The sequence below is a fragment of the Sitophilus oryzae genome, unplaced genomic scaffold (genome assembly GCF_002938485.1).
Source record: "Sitophilus oryzae breed Bouriz unplaced genomic scaffold, Soryzae_2.0 scaffold_809_pilon_pilon, whole genome shotgun sequence".
Lineage (NCBI taxonomy): Eukaryota > Metazoa > Arthropoda > Insecta > Coleoptera > Curculionidae > Sitophilus > Sitophilus oryzae.
In genome coordinates this window covers 1,115,746-1,136,000 of record NW_022147427.1, presented here as the reverse complement: position 1 = coordinate 1,136,000, position 20,255 = coordinate 1,115,746, and the positions used below count along the sequence as shown (strand labels likewise).

The 20,255-nt window shown below is 31.2% G+C and overlaps 2 protein-coding genes and 2 long non-coding RNA genes across 4 annotated transcripts; 2 read left to right on the top strand and 2 right to left on the bottom strand.

Moving 5' to 3' along the window:
* Positions 1–8,123: 8,123 nt before the first annotated feature.
* LOC115888907 (ubiquitin carboxyl-terminal hydrolase calypso-like) lies at positions 8,124–10,328 on the top strand. Its single transcript, XM_030908790.1, has 3 exons — positions 8,124–9,021; positions 9,097–9,989; positions 10,039–10,328. Exons 1-3 carry the CDS (start codon positions 8,502–8,504, stop codon positions 10,267–10,269), a joined length of 1,644 nt encoding a protein of 547 aa, XP_030764650.1. The 5' UTR covers positions 8,124–8,501; the 3' UTR covers positions 10,270–10,328.
* LOC115888908 (nucleoporin-like protein amo1) lies at positions 10,263–11,876 on the bottom strand. The gene is made up of 3 exons (XM_030908791.1): positions 11,705–11,876; positions 11,337–11,626; positions 10,263–11,287 (listed from the first exon to the last, which is right to left on the bottom strand). The coding sequence occupies exons 1-3, from the start codon at positions 11,778–11,780 to the stop codon at positions 10,376–10,378; spliced, it is 1,278 nt and encodes a 425-aa protein (XP_030764651.1). The 5' UTR covers positions 11,781–11,876; the 3' UTR covers positions 10,263–10,375.
* A 1,689-nt stretch (positions 11,877–13,565) lies between these two features.
* Positions 13,566–14,280, top strand: LOC115888909. Its single transcript, XR_004051332.1, has 3 exons — positions 13,566–13,691; positions 13,753–13,877; positions 14,236–14,280. It is a non-coding gene; the product is annotated as an uncharacterized LOC115888909 (long non-coding RNA).
* Positions 14,281–15,622: 1,342 nt separating this feature from the next.
* LOC115888910 lies at positions 15,623–16,327 on the bottom strand. Its single transcript, XR_004051333.1, has 2 exons — positions 16,063–16,327; positions 15,623–15,974 (listed from the first exon to the last, which is right to left on the bottom strand). It is a non-coding gene; the product is annotated as an uncharacterized LOC115888910 (long non-coding RNA).
* Positions 16,328–20,255: the final 3,928 nt, after the last annotated feature.

Genomic DNA, 20,255 nt, shown 5'->3' with positions numbered 1-20,255 from the left:
TATTTGTGTAATTTCTGACTTACCAGTTAACTGAATAATCGCATTAAATATATCCAAATGGTAATTTAATATTGTAAAAAGCAAAATTGCTTTTTAAATCACTTGCCAGGACAGCCCGGCCAGCTTTGTTGACAAAATGGCCAAAATGGCGGTATCATAATTGAAGTTAATGAGTGACAAAGAAAGCACAATGCCTGGCAGATGTTGCTTTGTCGTTGGTCCTGGCACGTTTAAATTTGACTGTTGCCTGTTTTCCCATACAAGTGACACCCCCGTGCTATCCACAGATAACATAAACTATCCAAAATGACAATCTCCAAAATGAAAATCGCAATCTCCAAAATGACCTTTGCTTGTGTATTCTGTGGATTCCGCTCTCGAGAGCCCAAGACCGTCTTGGCGTCTCGAGATGCAACTATAAATACGGGCCTTAGTGTCGTCTGGTGGTATTCGACGCCAGAACACGTCTATGAGTTTTTTTTCGCGAAAATTTGTTTCGAAAACCGGAAACATCAATTTTTTTAATTTTTTGTTAAAAAACATATAGCAACATAGGCAAAGACGGTAATGGTGTGGATCCGATAGCTGACCTTGAAACGAGTTTCTGCTGCATATAGTCACAGATACTACGCATGCGCACATCGTCGATGTTGCCAGATTGCAGGTTATTTTGGAATTATTTTCAGAAGAAAACAAATATTGTATTTTTCAGCGTTTTTTTGTCAATGTATACCGTGATCGAAAAAACGGCATCCAATTGGTTGTGAAATGAGGATCGATGACATTTTCCATATAAAATGACAACGATCTTTATTTCATAGTCATCGCTGTCGCCACTTTTTTCGATCATACGATATTATTTTGGTATTATTTTAATATTCACACAATACGTGAACGCTTATTATGTATTTTCATAGTCAATAAAATTAAATAGAAATAAAACTCTAATCTAATTGCTCTTAGATTTATTATACTACGTTTAGTAAAGTGCTTTATTAAAAATTCGCAAAATTAAGGGATGTGTCCAAGTTTCTTCTTTTTTGAATTTTTAAATGCTGTAGCACCATATCATGTTCATAATAGATTTTTATAACATTCCATTAAAACTACGTAGGCCTTAAAAGGTCTCCGTAATTATAACTGTAAAGTGAGCAGTATTAATAGGTATCTTATTTTGTATCTGCTTATATTGCATTAATTTTTCTGCAACAAGATTTTTCTATCTTACACCTAATTTATGTGATTTTCTTATTACCATATAATATGATCTATAAACAATATTTTTCCTAATGGAAAGGATTTGCAGGTATTAAGATATCTTATCATTTATTCTCCACACCACAAAGTATAATATGTAGTAGAGGTATTAAGACATAAAAAAATTATAAGAAATATCTTAATATAAATCACAAACTAACTTAAGTTTTAAGTTAGTCTAATAAGATCAGAAATGAATCTTCACCATATTATCAAGATATTGGTATTATATAGGAAAGAAATTACAGTAAATTAAGAAAAGAATATACAGGATATTAAGTACACACAGTAACAGAAAAACAGTAACAGAAAAAGATAAAGCATAAAACTTATTTTAATCCTATCAGCATTCTTCGATAAAATATATACCTACAATGGCTGCAATAAATGTGTCATATTGATGATACAAAATAATTCTAATAGGTTTAAAACTAATAAGAAAAAATCCGTAAATGATAATTTTTAATTATAATGTAAATATATAAATAAATATATTATTATTACATTATTATATATTACTTAGAACTCCGATTACAATTATAATACCTTAACTTCACAATCTCCATTATCCTTCTTACCTTAATTTTTGATATCAAGTAAATCTGAAATTATAAAATTAATTGTAGAATTTGAAATATTATTATTACTGATTAACAGTCAAAAAACATTTGTTTTTGACTAAAAATAATTCGAAAATAAACTGCAATGTGGCAACATCGACGATGTGCGCTTGCGTAGAATCGTTGATCAAATGCAGCAAATATGGGCTTCAAGGTCAGCCACCGGATCCACACCTTTACCAATAATAATTAGTGGTGTGGCATGCAGGGTTCGGAAGTAGTTAATTAAGACGTAATTTACCTAATTAACTACGTGTAGTTTTTCTTCAAAAACTACGGCTTTTCCCGTTCATTAACTACATGAAAACTACGTTAATAAACTATGTATTGATATTATGAATAATCACTCTTTGCTTTTGTATGAGGGGTCTAAATAATATGATGTGTGAATATTTTATTTAAAGCCATATTTATTCTCCTGTTTTCTTAAATTTATTGTGTTTTCTAAAGCTTTTCAACTTATTATAACGTCACCTCAAACCTCTGATATTTGAAAGTTACCTACATAGGTTACATAAACTACACCCTCTACATAAACTACATTAACTACATGTAATGTAGTTTATGTAGTTTTTAAAAGTAACATGTAGTTTTCCGAACCCTGGTGGCATGGCGATTAACTGGAAATTAAATTAAACATTTTTATATAACTGATAACTCTTGTGAGGAACGGTGAAGGGAAAAGAGACAGATGAAGCAGAAAAACAAACTAATTTTATTGGAAATTAAAACAAATTGTAATTTTGACAGTTAATCGTTTTTTTTTAGAACATTAGAATCGTTATAGCACAAACATCACGAAGGAGAAGCAGGAAACATACAAAGGTAAATATTTTAAAACATATTATGTACAGTGATCTTTCTAACATACTAATTCTTTCAGAATCAAGGTCCGTCATATACACAGCAATGTCTTTAAATAGTTATATATGGTTAGAGCTTTCTCAAAATTAAAGATATATGATGTCATGCAAGAGTGTATTATTGGTTGCCTATGGTATAATTAAATAAATAAGAGCTGAGAATTTTAATAATGGCAACAATCCCTAGAGTCAATTTAGAGGTTAACTATGCCTGATTAACTGAAAAAATGTTCTGGAGTCAAAGAGTATTTTATTTATAAAATTACCCAGAACATCACAATTAAATAATTTTGTATTTTAATTTAGAGACTCAGGAATCTGAACTATTTTGAGTTTACTGAAGAAGTTTCAAGGTACCAGAAAAAAACATTTTTCCCCCAACTCACCTTTTACCACCCCTTCAAATGATATTGCAATTCAATTTTAAGACCTTAATAAGAATAGGCTTTTCTAAAATATTTCGAATTTATTCATGAACTTTAAGTTGGTCAAAATAAAGCATGGAAGTTGGTATTATATGAAATGGTTTATTATAAATATATAAATGTATGATAAAATAAATAAATCAAACTGTAGTCCCTCTGGTATTCTTAGTGACTGCGAACTGCGGGTGGCTGCTGAAAAACTGCTACTGAAGGTGAGCGTAGTATACCTTACACCTACCTATAAACAAAATATATGAGTAATGAATTTTAACAACACCGTCAAATTAAAGATTGGGTAAAATACATTACATATTATTATTTAAAACAATATGTTTACCAAAAGTGAATATAATTTAAAATGGTAATAATCTTCATTTTAATTAGAAGGTCTTTCCATTTTAAAGGTTGATGTTGCCATTTTAAAAAGGTACATACCTTTTGTTCTATTGTAACTATGGTGGCCTTAACTAGACACCATTTGCCACTGTTGCTGCTCAGAAATCACCTTCTGGCAATAATCTGTAAAAAATATAGATAAAAATTTACGTTACACATTATTCATTACGAATTAAAAATTACAATTCATTTTAAATTATTTGGGAGCCAACTACTGTCAAAACTATAACACCGGGAGACAGAGGCCGAGGTACTTATTTTTACTTACCGCTAATATATTCCACTATTATTATTTTCACATCTATATCTTCATATAATTGTGGATCCAATCGGAGTTGGATTATCCAGCTGCCAGTACTTGTCCTCCACTTTGAGAGGATCTGAAAGTATTTTATTACAAATTAATTAATTACCTTGCACTTAAATACATGCTAATCAAGTTATAAGTAAACCGAAACATTATGGATACTGAATATTTTGTTTTTTTTAATACATAACTACAAAAGATAAGCACAAATGAAATTTCCTACCTTCTGGCTTCCTTTTTAAATAATCCTTCCATTTTCAATTCACAATAATTCACTCCGTTCAGTAACGAACAATAATTCCATAATAATTCACTCTGTCTGATATACTTACGAAAATATGCGAATACTGGCAACAGTGTTTTTTACTTTCCGAAGACGTTCGGACGCAATCGTAATGTTAGGAAAAAGTAGAATTAGGAAATTCTTGGCGCTCCCTACAAGAGCGGAATATCGCTTTCTGTTGAAGAAAGTAAAATTGGACGGTTTGCATGAAGCGGGATTCCGGATGCGGATTTTTAGATAAATTTAGGGTATTTAAGATTATTTTCTAGTGATTTTTTTTAATGTCAGAACTTGAAAGGTGACAGTGACAAACCAAGTGTGTTTTTTTAAGCAAATAAGTAAATAAACAATAAACAAAAATATTTGTAACTTGTATATTATTATATTAATTAATTTAAATTATTAATTTATGTGATTATGGATACTAATATTGCTAACAATAATAACTATTATCAATGGAGAAGGCAGTACATAGTTGGATTAATATTAATTTATGAATGGCATAAAAACAAAAGGTCTTTACAAAAACATTAATTAAAATCAAAATCCCAACTCCAAAATTAAAATTCAAACTACCAAAACAAACAGCTTCCCTCCCAATTTGAGATTAGGTTAAAAATTAAAAGAAGAAAGAATATGTTTAGACAAAGATAGACTATAAAAACTCGCTAAAAAGTTAAAAATAGTTTAAAATTTTGCGGATCCGCCAAAAGTTGAAATTTTCCCGCAGCGGGACAATTTTAAAAAAATCCGCGCTCGCAACGCGATTTTCCGCCCCATGAGAACTAGGCTTATAGGAAGGAGCATATCAAATATCTTAGGTACACCGCGATGGGCCTCAAATATGGCCGACTTAAATTCCGGTTTATCAGTGTCGTTCTAATTTTATTTAAAAAATGTAAAACTATGATGTAGGGTAGGGAGCGCCAAGAATTTCCTAATTCTACGGGAGAACCACATCTGTCCTAATAGTCAAAATTCCGGGGATACCACATACGAGGTGGCGGTATTGGGAGCGCCAAGAATTTCCTAATTCTACTTTTTCCTAATATTACGATTGCGCCCGAACGTCTTCGGAAAGTAAAAAACACTGTTGCCAGTATTCTCATATTTTCGAAAGTATATCAGACAGAGTGAATTATTGTTCGTTACTGAACGGAGTGAATTATTGTTAATTGAAAATGGAAGGATTATTTAAAAAGGAAGCCAGAAGGTAGGAAATTTCATTTGTGCTTATCTTTTGTAGTTATGTATTAAAAAAAAACAAAATATTCAGTATCCATAATGTTTCGGTTTACTTATAACTTGATTAGCATATATTTAAGTGCAAGGTAATTAATTAATTTGTAATAAAATACTTTCAGATCCTCTCAAAGTGGAGGACAAGTACTGGTAGCTGGATAATCCAACTCCGATTGGATCCGCAATTATATGAAGATATAGATGTGAAAATAATAATAGTGGAATATATTAGCGGTAAGTAAAAATAAGTACCTCGGTCTCTGTTTCGGTGTTATAGTTTTGACAGTAGTTGGTACTCCCCAAATAATTTAAAATGAATTATAATTTTAATTCGTAATGAATAATGTGTAACGTAAATTTTTATCTATATATTTTTACAGATTATTGCCAAGAAGATGATTTCTAGTAGTTCGAGCAGCAACGGTGGCAAAATGGTGTCTAGTTAGTTACCATAGTGCCACAATAGAACAAAAAGGTATGTACTTGGTATGTACCTTTTTTAAAATGGAAAAGACACATTTCTTTCCTAGACTTAATAATTAAAATAAGATTATTAACATTTTCAATTATATTCACTTTGGGTAGATATTGCTTTAAATAATAATATGTAATGTGTTTTACCCAATCTTTAATTTGACGGTGTTGTTAAATTCATTACTCATACATTTTTTTGTTTATAGGTAGGTGTATATTATAGGTAGTATACCTACGCTCACCTTCAGTAGCACTTTTTCACCAGCCACCCGCAGTTCGCAGTCACTAGAATACCAGAGGGACTACAGTTTGATTTATTTTATTTTATCATACATTTATATTTTGTAATAAACCATTTCATATAATACCAACTTCCATGCTTTATTTTGACCGACTTAAAGTTCATGAATAAATTCGAAATATTTTGAAAAATTTCCTTATTAAGGTCTTAAAAATTGAATTGCAATATCATTTAAGGGTGGTAAAAAGGTTGAGTTGGGGGAAAATGTTTTTTTCTAGTACTCTTAAACTTCTTCAGTAAACTCAAAAATAGCCTAAAACGTTCCCTTAGAGTCTCTAAATTAAAAATACAAAATTATTTAATTGGGATGTTCTGGGTAATTTTATAAATAAAATACTTTGACTCCAGAACATTTTTTTTTTCAGTTAACCCAGAGAATAGTTAACCTCTAAATTGACTCTAGGGATTATTGCCATTATTAGAATTCTCTGCTCTTATTTATTTAATAATACCATAGGCAACCAATAATACACACTCTCATGACATCATATATCTTTAATTTTGAAAAGCTCTAAACATATATAACTGTGTATATAACTATTTAAATTTTGCTGGTGTATATGACTTGACCATGATTCTGAAAAAGAATTAATTATGTTAGAAAGTCACTGCACATAATATGTTTTTAAAATATATTTACTTTTGTATGTTTCCTGCTTCTCCTTCGTGATGCTTGTGTTATAACGTTCTAATGTTCTAAAAAAACATTAACTGTCAAAATTACAATTTTGTTTTTTAATTTCCAATAAAATTAGTTTGTTTTTCTGCTTCATCTGTCTCTTTTCCTTCACCTCTTCCTCACAAGATTTATCAGTTATATAAAAATGTTTAATTTAATTTCCAGTTAATCGCATACCACACTGTTTCCGATTAAAAATATTATCAATACTCAATGCGTCTGCATAATTATAACATTTTATTTTTTATATCACTTTCTAACTTAACGTATGGGAGCACCTGGCCAGCTCTCTAACTTTTTCGAGTTCTCAACTCTCGATAGCCACTGCGAGGAGCGACGTTGACAAATTTAACACGTTTTTTTCCTTCATTTCATGTAGAATGTACATCTCAAGGATTTCGATCCATGCCGATGACGGCCGAACCGAGTAGGTCGGGCGAGAATTAGAAATCTCGCGCAGTAGGAAAAATTCCCATTAGGAATTTTTACGCCATCCCCTCTTGTAACGCGATTTTCCGCTCCGTGAGAACTAGGCTTAAGCCGGAGTCTCATGCATCCGAAATCCGATGACACGACGATCCGACGGTGCTCCTATTGGTTGAATTATTTTGACAACAATTTTTATTCGATAATTTTAACTAATCATCCGACGTCGTATAAAGTTAAATTTTGTTTAACTTTTGTACGATATCGTGTGTTTTTTAACCTCACTTTTTTTGAAAACATTTGTTTTTAAAAACAAGTTTAGTGGGAAGTGGGCAATTTCGGGATATTTGGCGAGGAAGTTATTTTTATAAGTGTTTCTCTAATAAAACATGACATGAATCTCATGAAAATGTTAAAACTGTCAAATTTCGGAACGAACTGTATGTATGTGAACAACGATGTATGTGACATGTGAACAACGATGTATGTGACAGGCTTTTTTTATTTCACACGATAACTTCAAATTTCGGATATCGTACCATCGGATTTCGGATGCATGAGACTCCGGCTTTAGTCTTCTTATTCAAAGTTTTAAACGTATTTGGGTACCTACATTAGACTCTGACTGGCCGTCGAAAGGCGCGTGGTCATCGTGAAACAAGAAGAAGAAGAATGGGTACCTACATAGAAGATTATTTTCTTTTATCTATGGGTACCTACACAGAACAGATACAAACTGTATCTGTTTTTGTAACTGCTCTGTGGTACCTATATCGTCAATTTCTTAAGCCCCGTTCTCAGAACTGCGACTGTCGCCAGCGATACGACAAAAGACCCAATCAGATTTAATAATAATTAAGGTCTCTTTTTTTCTACGCCCCTGACGCTGGCATTTGCTGGCGACACAGTTTGACGTTTGAAACAACCAATGAGAGCTGTGCTAGATTTAAAATTGACAGCTGTTTGAATTTTGTACAAATCTCATTGGTCCTCTTGACGTGTCGCTGTTCTGAGAACGGGGCTTTCTGGCGACTGGCGACACTCGCTGTTCTGAGCACAGAGTGAGCACAGATAACAGAACTAATTGTTCTCAGAGTTGTTCTGAGAACGGGGCCAGTGAGGGCCAGTCTATTTTGTGCTGTTCGTTGTGAATTTTCGACGGTTGTATATGCTTTTACTTGTGCTTTTATCGTGTTAAAAAAATACAGTTTATGAATTAAGATATAAAATGCCAGTAGATATCAAAGAGCTTACAGAGGGGTGGTTAGAGTTAGAGAGCGATCCAGGGTTATTCTCGCTTCTTTTAGAGGATTTTGGTGTGAAGGGGGTGCAAGTTGAAGAAATTTATGATTTGAATAAGCCTTTAGACAGCCCAGTGTACGGATTTATTTTCTTATTTCGATGGGTTGAGGAGCGTAGATCTCGAAGGAAAGTGGTAGAGCAAACAGAGACATTTGTAAAAGATGAGGATGTTGTAAACAATATATTTTTTGCACAACAAATGGTACCTAACTCATGTGCTACACACGCCCTAATTTCAATTCTATTAAATTGTCCCACTATACATCTGGGTGAAACTTTACAACGACTTAAATTACATACCCATGGAATGTCACCAGAGAATAAGGGCTGGGCTATAGGAAACACTCCTGAACTTGCCTGTGCACATAACTCCCATGCTATGCCTCAAGCTAAAAGAAGATTAGAAAAAAGTAGTGGGATTTCAACAGGAAGGTTTACAGGAAGAGGTGTGTATCATTCTTCTACAATTTATTTATATAATTTGTTACAGTAAATCTGTATATCCAATTATTTTTTTTTAGGAGAAGCATTTCACTTTGTCAGTTTTGTTCCTATTGGGAGTCGACTGTATGAACTGGATGGTTTGAAACCATTCCCTATAGATCATGGCCCCTGGAGTGATCAAGACTGGACAGATAAATTTAGAAATGTAATTCAGGATAGATTAGGTATCGGTGATGAATATAATGAAATAAGATTTAATTTAATGGCTGTAGTTCCTGATAGGCGTTTAGCTATTCAACACAAATTGAAAATGCTTAGAACTAATAAACAAATAGTAGTAGATGCTTTACAGCAAATAGTCAAAGTTAAAGATAAGGGAGGTGGAAAAATTGAAAATGTTCCAGAGAATTTGAGCTCAAGGATAGTGAAAAATGAAGAGGCTGGAAAAACTGAGGAAGATGCAAAACTAACTCCTGATGACACTATCACTTCAAATCCTAGTTCAAATATGACACTCTGTCCGTTAGATTATTCAACTCCATTAACAATACAAACATCTCCAGCTCCTAGTACTTCAGGGACAGATACACCTTCAGATATTGGTTCAGGTTCAGCATTTAATTCACCAACCCAAAGTTGGAATTGGGCTTCTACAGCCAGTCCTAACTCGAGAGATCTTAAAAGATTTGTTGTGTTACGAATGGCTGAACAAGAAAAGAATAATGGGCTTATTTTGGAAGAGAAGACTAGTAAACCATTAGAAAAGAAATCTGGCAGTGGAGGTATTCATGCAAGAGTGCATACAAGTGATGGTGATCCTGTAATAGCAGAAAAGAAAAGCCATGATATATTAGAACCACATACTTTTGCTCCCAAAGATCTTTTAGCTCTTTTGAGAAATCTGGAGAATGAGATTTGTTTATGTGAAATGTCTTTAAAAGATGAAAATGATAAACAAAATAAATATAAGGTAACATTAACCTTTTTTATTTTTATATCTAAAATTTATTTAATTTTAGATTGATGATTCTAGAAGAACTCATAATTATGATGAATTTATTTGTACTTTCTTATCTATGCTTGCCGAGCAAGGAAAATTGGCCGATTTGGTTGAACAAAACCTAATTATTCCCAAAAGACCTAACACTGGTATACCTACACCTAAAAATATTAAAGTTAACAAAAAAGAAATAAACAATACTTCTAAAAAGAAGAAAAAAGGCAGAGCTAAAGTCCGAAGACGTAGATAATTAATATGTATATTTCAGATGTTAGTAAATTATATACATTAAAGTCATTTGTTTCTATAGACTGGAATAAGAAATATTTAGAGAATCCTTGTACAACTCAAAATAATTATGTTTTAAAACACATATTATAGATTGGTGGCTTAGAGGGAATATTCATTAAATCAATACTATCACTTTCAAACCATTTTTTTTCTATATCGGTTAATTCTTCTTCCTTGGAATAAAGAGTTTCGTCGATATTGTTTTGATCGCTCACAGGATTTACATTAAAAATTTGAGTTCCAAATATAGACGCAGAGTATTTCTGTGTATCTACAATTGACTGAGTTTCTTGTAAGTTTGGTACAGTCCCAAAAACGTTTTGATTAGAGTTGAATAGATTTGCAGGTTGTTGTGAAGTCAAAATATTTTGTACTTGAATATTATTTGTTTGATTTGTAGGTTTAAATATATTTGGTTGTTGGTTAAGTAAAGCTTTTGGTGGTTCACCATAGACATTTTTAGTATTTTGTGTACTGAATAAATTTTGACTCCCGCCAGAAAAAATACCAGATGATGTTGCAAATACATTCCCACTCATTTGGGGGGCCGCTGCATTTGTATTATTCACTTGCAAATTTGTATTTGTAAATATATTTGAATTTACTTGATTGTTGAATATATTATTTTGATTATGACTAAATACATTGGCAGCTGAACTGTTAAATAAAGTTGCTTGAGCTTGAGGTTGTGAAGTATTAAAGACATCTTTTGAGTTTCCTCCAAAAATGTTTCTATTATTTTGCTGTCTATTGAAAATGTTATCATTTAAAGTATATGTGGGATTAGTTTGAGCTCCATATACTAGTTGACCTGTATTACTGGCTTGAGTAATGCTGTTTTCTCCATAAGTCCCACTGTAGCTTGATGGTGGAGTGTTATAGATACATTGCAAAATATTAATAACTTCTTTATCTGGATTTTGTAATGCTCGTATTTTCGCAAGTTCTCTTTGATGTAATCCTTGGAGTTGTTGTTTCTAAAACAAATGGTTAGGCCACTCACAAAATATATTTTCATATACCTACATATTGATCCAGTGTTCCATTTTTTTGTGCTTCATAAAAACCTAATCTAATTTCTTCTGGGCTGGTATCTTCAAAACCAGGGAAAGCAGGTTTCTCCTTATACGGAGCATAACATGAAAGAAGCCATTGCCCACCTTTTTCAGCCCCTGTTGTATCTGTAATCACTGCTTTTATTAGTGTATTTAGATCAACATTTCCTGTAGGTTTGCTAGGTTGAGGGATATGTTGAGGAGCCCCAAAATTTGATTGGCGCAAAATTGACGTTGACTGCCTATTATCCACATAATTCTCTGTAAACATACATCCTCTACATACATCATTCTCTTATTGGTTCTTATAAAAACAGTATAAAAATCAAATTATCTTACGTGGATTTTGATGTTCATTATAACAACTGCTTCCAAATTTACATATACCTTGTAAATAATATTTGCAAATAACCATATCTAGTAAATCTTATCATCCAATAAAATTCAGAAATTATTAATTTTAAAAAAAACCACTGTTATTATTTTCTCATTTTGAGGTTATTCAGAGGAATCTGAACCATGGTACAAAGAATACAAGGTATGATATTGCGCAGGTTGGTCGCTACGTCACAGGTGATAACAGGCGCTATTGGTCAGCACGCTCCGCGCGCCAGTTCAAATCGTCAAGATATTGTTATAAATCTGTTTTTTTGTTTATATACCGTCATTGAATTATCGCTAAGCAAGTTACTGTGGAGCAGTGCGTAAGGAGTCGGGCTAGGAAGCGAGAGACCGGAGTTCGAATCTCGGCCGCGACATAACTTTTTATTTATTTTTTTAAATACTGTTGTATTCTATAATTTATTTTTGTAGTATAAAAAAAAAAGAACTATTTATTCTGTTATTTTTAATCTCCGTTATTAATATAAATTGATTGTTGGTACAATACCTCATTTAATATAAAATAATATTCTACTTTTTGAAATGTGTCGGGCCCTAATTGTACCTAAAAAGTAATATATTTTTTAGTGATATACCATATTGTAAACTATTTAATATTTCAGTCACTTAAAAAGTTAATTTGCATTGAATAATTGTCTACCATTAAAGGAAATTTGAGCTATAATATAATCCTCGATGGGCATATTCTGGGTATGCAAATACTTCCTCTCTAAATTTTGGGTGTCGTTCAACCAATTTATTCTCAAAACCTGAAACATCTACATATAAAAAGAAGCACAGGTCACTAATTATAATAAACTTCACCCTTGGAATTACTTCTATCACAATTACAATACGTTCATCTGCATTGGCATTTTCTACTTTTCGATGGGAAACAATAAACTTCCCAACATTTTTTAAATGATGTAACAATTCCTCTTGTGGTTACTTTTCCATAGATATCCTCATCTCTGTCCTCATGTGAATTCAGAGGCAATGAACATGAAAATTATTTACCATAAACATCGCAAACTAAAAACCTAATAAACAATTTTATACCGAATATAGAAATAAATTTAGTATTCTTACCTATTATTGAACAAATCCATGTTAATAGGTAATTATTATTTTTAAATATATTTTTAGAACTGCTGGTTTTAGTAATTATTAAATTAAACGAACTAAAAAGTCTTAAAAATAAACAATTCTTAACCATAACCCCAAAAAATGCAGATATCCTGTCAACTTTCTTTATTTTTTACAAATTTTTTATTTATTCATTATTTTCATAGTGACGTCACAGGTGGTATGCGCGAACTGAACGAAATTGGATCCGCTATCGATCATACCTTGTATTCTTTGTACCATGAATCTGAACCGCGGTCCTATATCGCCCATATCATAATCAATGGCCTACCGACTTGACGAACTCAACCAGGGCCATGTAAGTGAAATATTAAAAATGGTTCCAGCAAAAGTTTCCCAATTATGACGGATGATGGCGCTGATCGTCAAAATTTTTGGACAGGGATTTTGCTTACCGACAATACGACGTGAGCTACGACCGGACCAGGACCAATCAGAATGATCAGTCTTTCTTGGACATTTGCCGCGGAAGTGTGTGTTAATTTCTGTTGTGATAAGTGTGGTTGTGTTTGCAGTTTGATTTTTCGGTTTTGATATTATGTTAAAATTAATTTTGAAGTATTGTATCACCTGTTTTTATGTAATAGTACTTTTTTTAGTTCTATGATCTGATATGTTATGATTTGTTAATGTTTGTTTAACAATGTTATACCAAAGAGGTTATACTTAATTATGGAGGGCTTAAAAAAGGAGATTTATCGGCAATGGGCAAATTTGAAATTTCTGTCCCCACTTTTAAGCAGCTTCCTCGGTTTGACAGCAGAGGCACTGCGATCGACTGGGATACTACATTTTCATTGTTAGTATACGATTTAATTGTGTTTTTAATAAAATTTATAGTTAATTTACTGAATTTTTAGCAGTACAACAATGAGTCGTGGTAGAAATTGCTTTGTACCTGGCTGTACAAGTGGGAATCCCAATAAAAAACAAGGCAAATAAAGAACGGGGTGAAAGAAACCCAAGCCTTTTCAAAGCTCCTAATGTAAGTAGTATGACTATTTATTTATAAAAATTATGGATAGATGTTAAGAAAAACATTAAAATTATATACTGTCAGTGTACAGATTAAATTATAAACCAAATTAATAGGAAATATAGCCTAAAATCAACATGTGTATAACATAACCTAGGAGGCCTTGTTATAAAATTAAAATAATTTAATACTTACTAGGTGCTAAAATTACCTGTTGACATGTACCTATATTAACCACAGTTTGAACAGTGCTATTGAAAGTGAATATTAAATATTTATACTTCAAGATCAGTATTCTCAAAATAACAGCTTTAATAGTGAAAAATGTTTTTTTTATTTTATTTAACAATTATATATCTTTTATTAGGATCCTAGCTTGCTACAGCAGTGGCAAAAGGCGATACCCAGATCAGACAAGACACTTAGCAGCAAAGATGCTGTTTGTGAACTACATTTTCTAGATGAAGATATTTTGACTCATTATGAGATCAAATTAACTTGACGGAACTATCATATTGAAATAAGTAGACCATTATTAAAGGAGGGTTCAATTCCAAGAATTTTTCCTAACCTGCCTTCATATTTATTCTAGTAATAAAATTTACAAACCACCATGTATTAATAGAGTGAAGCAACTGAAAAAGTTTCAAATTCAAAAAACATAAAAGGTCTATATTTGAATTTATGTTGAAAATCAAACTTCAGAACCTAACTTTGAGAACATGAAAACTTACAATTCTTCGTATATTACTAATGTGCCAGTTGATGTTTTCAGACAGTAGAGTTACTATGTTCACTAGTTGAAAAATAGTTTGGCTGCAGTTGGCACAGATAACAAGCGATGGGCAGGGTACATTTATTTCAGGTTCAAATGAAATAGTCTTTGCCATTTATGATAGATATGATTTTCATTGTTTTTAATGAAAAACTTGAACCTTTAAACTGCATCAACAAAACTATTAATAAAACACTAATAATAACAAATAATTTGAAAATTATTGTATCTGTGGTTGATAATTTTGATTGTGTATATTAACATCAAAGAAAAGGTTTTTATGAATATAAATAAGTTTTAACTTATCTTATGTAGGTACAAATTGTAGCTAGGTATTTATTTTAGAATGCTTATTTTTTTCTTTGTAATTTTTTGCATTGATATAAGAACCATGTTAATGTTTTACATTTTGGCATATCAACATATAGATAAACAATATCTGCATCTAATAAATTGTAACTAAATTTTCATATTGTATATTTTATTTATTAAATTTAGTGGAATTAGTTAATAGAAACAAAAGTTGTAATGTATTAATATTGCTAAATAAATATTTATATGATGAAATAAGTCAGCGTATATACATATTCACAACTCTGTATTTTTGTGCTTTTGAAATAAACTGAGTACATTATTTATTCATTAATATTTTATTTACAAACCTACCTTATATTAATAAAGTGAATATCAATAGAAAAACCTTTACAATTATTAGGTGACATTGAATATAATATATCTTGAATTTAATTGTCTACGAAACAGTGACAATTTGCAAAACTTTGCTAATGACATTAAAACTTACAATTCAACGCTAGAAAAAACGCTATTGAACACAGGAAACGTTTCAGCTCAATATACCTACTCTCTAGTTTCAGCTATAAAAAGTTATGGAATAGATAACACCGATCAAAGGGTGCAATGGTAACGTTCGTCTTCAGTTTCCATTTATGATTAAGTTATTCCTGATAAAATACTCTTAATTTTCGTTATTCAATCTGTCAATCGCCATAAAACCACTACTAGTTCGAAAGATTTTAATGTTTATTAAAATGGTATCACACTAAACTGCATGTAAACATGTCAATTTCAAATGTTTTAATGAAAAACTATGAACCTTTAAACTGCATCAACAAAACTATTAATAAAACACTAACACAATCACACCATAAACTATTTCATTCGCATTTCTCATCAAGAAACAATTACTGTTTACATCAAATCAAAGGTTGAACTGGTGATAAATTTGTTGCTGGAACTTCTATCTTTTTTGTACAACAGTTCTAGGGAAGATTTATTTTAGCAGCTTATATGTTTCTTCGGTCGTGTATGCACTAAAAAGAACCACATAATAAAACATTTTTATAATATCAACTTAGGAAAAGGATATATTAAACCGGCATCTAATATAACCTAACTAACTTTTCAAACTCAAATTTAAGGTTTTGTATTCACAATTTTAGCCACGCACATTGCTCAATTAGAAAAACCACGTTTCTAAAAGCTAACTCTGGTAAAAATATGCCCAAATATTAACTTGGCTCTATAATTTATAACAAAATAGTTATTCTTGCCATAAGAAGCTGTGTATTTCTAGTATCCCAATCATCACAAGCGCCCCTAACGGCGATTTTCGAACTTCATTTAGATCTCAAAAACTGGGCCCATAATTTTTGCGTTCGATTCGCCTCCTTTTTAGACTCCATATCTCATTGGTATACTTTTCAATTTGATCATAAAACCTAACTTTTTCATCAATAAATTTTGTAGATTTTCAGATTATACCCTCTAGACAAGGTAAGAGAGTAGTCTTTTCAACTTTTCGAAGGACAAAATACTCCGAACTTTGACAAGTTTCCTTGTAATTTTAAATTTAAGACATATTATAATTTGTTTCAGATAAATATGGCCCATAAATTAAAAATAAACCTTAAAAACCCAAAATAATAAAAAAAATAAAAATAAAAAAGTATTTTACAATTCCCCGGCCCTGGCATTTGTTTGGCTAACCTATAATCCATAGCTATAGAACTTTGATAAACTATTAAAATGGAACCGATTTATAAAATATAACTTAAAGATCTTAAACACGAAAGTATATGTATGTGAACTCAACTAATTATGTGAACAAAATACCTCTATAAAGCTTGTTTCATATAGACGCGAATCGCGAATTGCGATTTTGCGAAACTGCTCTCATTGGTCCAAATTTACTGAATGGTAAAATTCTGTGAGAAATTTTAAGATTGGGCACATTCTTGAAAGATTTATAAATTTGGGGGGCGGGAAATAATTGATAGTAAATGAAAGCATTTCTCCAGTTGAAATGGGTTCTCGTACATAATATGTTATTGATATATATGGCGACAATTATCAACTTCAACCAAGTTATCAAACTCCTATACAGACAATCTGTGAAAATTCCTAAAGTTTTTTGAATTTTCTTCCTTACTTAAGTAAATTAAACTGCGACCCTGTTGCTTAAGGTTTGAATATTTCACTTTGTCCCAAATGGCCCATAAATGACCTGTAAACCTGTGCTATAAACCCATTCTCTTCTACGTTTTAACAATAAGTAAATGGTAATTTTACACCTTATTGTATTTTGAATCCCACAATCGTAATTTTATTCATTAATTATTAAGTAAATAAACTCATATTGTATGCTATAAAATATAAAATAAAGATCGTAAACATAAATAAATATGTATAAAACAAATTTTCCAATCTCAGGTTATGATTTTTTTGGTAATTTCAGTGGAGCAAAATGAAATTTCCCTAAAAAATTTTGACTGTATGAAATCTACATATTTATATAACAAGTTACTAATGTTTATCTGTGTCGTAAGAACTGAAACGTATTACTTGCCTAGAACTGTTGCTATTTTACTAATATGATAGTCTAATTATAGTTCTCCTCAACAAAATGAAAAAAAATTGGTTTAAGTATTTTTTTTGTTTTGGTCTCGGATGTAAATATGCCAGGCTTAAGGGTTTTATATTTATTAATGTACTACTCTCAAGCTAGCTATCGCTTTTCGCAATTCGCCGATTCGCGTCTATAATCATTGTATTGTATTAATGACACTACTTATGCTCTACACTCCATAGAATAAACAATATCCTGCCCTATGATCCTGCCGGTTAGAAGTTTTGTCGTTAGAAGATGGTTAGAAGCTCTGTCAGAAGCTTTGGTTAGAAGTGTTCAAAAAGATAGGAATTAGTGTTGGGAAAATTCGAATTAAATAATACGACTAATTCGATAGTAAATTAAAACTAACTAATTCGAATAATAAGATTTTGTCGATATATCTGATAAATTTAGTATTATTTGCTATGTTCATATCTGTGGTAAGCGAATTACAAATGAACATAAAACCAAACCTCTTATATGAATACGAATAGCTTTAATTAGTAACTCACTTACCCTAGACAAGGTAAGAGAGTCTCTTTCATTTCTAAGAACAAAATACTGGAAGCTGAACCGCGCAACCGCGGTATACGTCAAACTTCAACTAGTTTGAGAATACGTGCGCTCCTCCAAGTAAACCGCTTAAACAACGGCACTTTATAATTATCAAGTAAATATGGCCCTATTTAAAAACAAAGTTAAAAACTCAAAAATAATACAGAAATACCTACTAAAAGTATTTAAAGAAGATTTACAATTTAGAAATGCGCCAGATGGGGATCAGCGATTCATAGAAATATGATAATTAATATTACAGACTGGAACTATTTTAATTTGTGTTGTTTCATAAATTTTGTGAAAAAACACTATAATAAATAGAAACGTAATAATTGCCCATTGTTGAACTGTAAATATGGTAGTCTGATTCTAGTTTGTGGCTGTATATGTTTGTGGAAGTTGCCCGTATTGCAAAGAAATTTATTTGAAGGTAAACACCATGAAGTAAAATTGTAAATGGAAACACATAACTTGAAAAGTTATAAACTGTGGTATGAAACAGAAGATCAAGATAAATTATGCATTCGCCAAGAAAATATAATGACTATGTGGAAAAAAGTTACAATTATTGTCGAAACTCTCGTCATAGGTAAAATAGATTTTTATTTCTATTCTGTTTTTATTTCAATAACAAAATACTGGTCCTACACCAGTGTAATAACAAAGACATCTAAATTTTAGCCAACACACGCTGACCATTTTATAATCTGATTTGGTCGATTTATGATAGAATTGCAGGAATTGTATCACCTTCAATGAAATCAGCTAAGAGGTATTTAAAATATTAAGACAAAATCTTAGAGGGAAAAATAAAAAAAAAAAACCGATTTTATCAACAATTTTCTAAATGAACATAATATAGCCAGTATTCCAATAAAAAGACCATATGATGTAACACATAAAAGTAGGTAAACATGGTTATAAAAAATTATTAGTGAAATTATTGGTTTAAGGCTTCCTTTCGCTTTGTTTCACGTCTTTCTTAAGTAAATATGTATTGACTGTTGGTTACATTTTATATTTATTTTGTACTACTTATGCTACTAACCTGTATAATGTGGTATTGTTTATTGTTAAAATTATTGTATTGTATTGTTGTAATTACTGTATTTTCTTGACATAGAACAGCCATAAGTTTCTGATAAGAAACTGCAACATTCTAATAAAGTCTGTGATTATTAGAACTATAAATGTTTTTTATTTCTAATATGTTACAGTAATTAAGCTAACAAATTTTCCCAAAATGTTTATTTCCCCATGAAAATGTGATTCAATTTAAGAACTGATATTTTAATAAAAGATTTGAGAGTAGAATCTACATATTTATATAACATGCTAATTGATGTTGAAACCCTTTTCTAACACAATCTCAGCTTCAGGCTTCAGGTTTACATACTATATATTCATACGCTGTAGATTTTGACCTAAAAGAATCACTAAATATAGAAAAACTATGGGGAGAAAGTGCTTTATCATAAACCTTACTAATTGACTCTTCTAATAAGGATATGGCCGGCAACTTTAGGCATCATAAAACCAAAATCACTAACAAAAAGTCTTTTTTTAAAATGTTTGAATGCACACGCCTCCTATTTCCTTTTATGATTCTCTGGAAATTTGTAAGAATTCATGGTGAACACTACTAATAATTTCCGTGTTTCTTAAATATCTTTGAAAACACCACTGGGCAATCAACTTTGGTCTGAACTAGCATTTAAAATCAATATCAGTAAAACTAATGGCTTCTATTTTATAGGTATTTAAGTTAAATTTTTTGGTATTGTACCAATTTCTGCATTTCTAGGCAATCAGGTTCTAATTTTAAGATAACATTACATTTTAAAGTATTTTAAGTGTATATTTCCATAAAAACAAATTGAACAACCAAAACAGTCAACTACTATTAACAATTTCGCATAATAAAATTATTGTCTGTGATTACTGTTCGATTCTCGATTATTCATAATGTCGGGTTTTCGATAACTTGGGCTTTCGAGAGTTTATGGTTCTCCCCTAAAACTCACCATACCCTAGACAAGGAAAGAGAGTCTCTCTTTCCTTCTCTAAGGACAAAATACTCGGAAGCTGAACCGCGCAACCGCGGTATACGTCAAACTCAGCTGAACTTTGCCGTTGATGGACTTTG

Bases quoted from the DNA above. Each gene is read 5' to 3' on its own strand.
- LOC115888907 (XM_030908790.1), top strand. From the start codon at position 8,502: ATGCCAGTAGATATCAAAGAGCTTACAGAGGGGTGGTTAGAGTTAGAG. The intron at 9,022-9,096 runs GTGTGTATCATT...ATTTTTTTTTAG, and splicing joins AGGAAGGTTTACAGGAAGAG to GAGAAGCATTTCACTTTGTC. The intron at 9,990-10,038 runs GTAACATTAACC...ATTTAATTTTAG, and splicing joins ATAAACAAAATAAATATAAG to ATTGATGATTCTAGAAGAAC.
- LOC115888908 (XM_030908791.1), bottom strand. From the start codon at position 11,780: ATGGTTATTTGCAAATATTATTTACAAGGTATATGTAAATTTGGAAGC. The intron at 11,627-11,704 runs GTAAGATAATTT...GTATGTTTACAG, and splicing joins TAATGAACATCAAAATCCAC to AGAATTATGTGGATAATAGG. The intron at 11,288-11,336 runs GTAGGTATATGA...CATTTGTTTTAG, and splicing joins ATGGAACACTGGATCAATAT to AAACAACAACTCCAAGGATT.